Below are 1,936 nucleotides of genomic sequence, written 5' to 3'. Positions count from 1 at the left end.
GTCCGTCCATCTGCGTCCATCCATCCACCTACCCCCCCATCTACCTACCACCCATCCATCCACTCACCCACTGATCCATCTATTCATCCATCCACCCACCCACCAACCCAGCATCCATCCACCCATCTACTTCCCATCCACTGATCTATCCACCCATATATCCACCCATCCATTAATTTAACAATTTAACATTTATCGAACACTTACTAAGACCCAGATGTTAAGAATAAAAATACGATTAAAAAAGTAGTTGTCGTACTTAAAAAACTGCGACCTAGCAGAAGAGATGAAGGGGGGTTACTAATAAGTATAAAACAGGTCGGGGGTGCAGCGACGGCCTTACTGGGGAAGCACTGAGGAGGCACGGGAGAGCTGGGGAGAGGTGAGCAGGCAGGCTTCCTGGAGGAGGAGGTACAGCTTGGAGGCCCTACTCACTTGCTGGGTGACCCTGAACGCATCTTTGACCTCGCTGGGCCTCGGGCTCTGTTTGCGAGAGGAGGAGGGTGGGATAAGCCCAGGCGTGGGCTCCCCGGCGTAGGCCCGGGCTGGCCTGGGGACCCCACGCCACGAGGCCCGTGGGGCAGCTCACCACAAACCACTCCTGAAGGCTACGCCCGCACAGTGCACGCTGCTAGCTGCTCACCACAGAGGAGCAGGTGCACGGGTGAACCTCAAACTCGCGCTGGGCGGAAGGCGCCAGGGACACGAGATTGCAACTCTAGAAAGTTCTAGAAGCTGCACACTCATGTGACAGGGCACAGATCAGCAGGGCCTGGGCGGGGGCGGAGGGAGGGACACGCCTGTCAGGGGCGACTCCACGCTCTGTGTCCTGGTCACGGCGGGGCACGTGTCATGTCCACACTCGCTCAACCACGTGCTTAAAATGGGGCTTGTTACTGTTTGTGAATCGTACCTCGAAAGGTCGACCTAACGCCCTGACACGTCTACTGCACACCCGTTAGGATGGCTATTATAAAAAAACAGGGAATAACACGTGCTGGCAAGGACACGGAGCAACCGAAACGCTCGTGCACAGCGGCAGGGGCGTGACCTGGCGTGGCCGCCGTGGGGAACGGCAGTTCACTCCTGGGTCTGTGCCAGGAGGATGGCCAGCGGGGACCCAGACGGGCAGATGCAGCCCGTGCTCACGGTGGCCCTGTTCACAGCGGCCTCCAGGTGCGGCCTGCAGGTGTCCACGGATGGACGAGAGAGAGACACAGCACCCCACCCCCCGCAGTGGGGTGCTGCTCAGCCCTGGAGACGGAGGGAACCCCGACACCTGCTGCACCATGGCGGACCTTGGGGACAGTGTGCTGAGTGACATCAACCAGTCGCAAAGAGGCAAACACCACGTGATGCCACCTATACTAGGTCCCGAGAGTCACGATCAGAGACGGAGTAGAAGGGTGGATCCTCGGGCCGGGGCTGACGTTGGATGGGGACAGAGGTTTGGTTTGGGAAGATGAGAAAGTTCTAGAGATGGATGCGCAACGGTGTGAATGTACCTAAAGCCAGCGACCTGAACACTTAAAAACTGTTAAAGTGTGAATTTTATGCTGTGCTTATTTCGCTGTAACTGAGACGCTGCCTGGACACCCAGCTCTACACACAGGTGACTCACGCTCAGGATGGTTCTGCTGTGCGGCCGGGACTGGGGCTCCGTGCTCTGGGGGGACCATCATCCTCCCGCTCCCACGAGGACATAGAAGCCCCAGTGGTGGGGTGGCTCGCCGCCCACAGAAGGGCCCAGAGGGGGGTCCTCAAGCTGAGTCCCCCGCCGACCCCGCGCCCCGTGCCCCGCGTGAAGCGGGGAAGGCGGGCACGGCCGCGGGCGCCCACCTGGCTTGCACATGGTGAACTCCATCGCGCCCCCCGAGTTCAGCAGCTTCTGCACCAGCGCCTTGGCCAGCATGGCGGGCGCGAACAGCACGGGCCT

General features: G+C 59.8%; 1 protein-coding gene across 1 annotated transcript in view; it reads right to left on the bottom strand.

Moving 5' to 3' along the window:
• The window catches only part of CARD11 (caspase recruitment domain family member 11), a 28,172-nt gene that overhangs the window by 3,614 nt on the left and 22,622 nt on the right, over positions 1–1,936 (bottom strand). The window contains exon 20 of the mRNA XM_025043151.1: positions 1,840–1,936. This exon is cut by the window's right edge and continues 71 nt beyond it. Coding sequence (XP_024898919.1) covers positions 1,840–1,936 — 97 coding nt within the window. The remainder of the gene's footprint in view (positions 1–1,839) is intronic.

This window comes from Pteropus alecto, unplaced genomic scaffold (genome assembly GCF_000325575.1).
Source record: "Pteropus alecto unplaced genomic scaffold, ASM32557v1 scaffold40, whole genome shotgun sequence".
Classification (NCBI taxonomy): Eukaryota; Metazoa; Chordata; class Mammalia; order Chiroptera; family Pteropodidae; genus Pteropus; species Pteropus alecto.
Note: the sequence above shows the minus strand (reverse complement) of the source record. Positions and strands in the feature narration are given on the sequence as shown.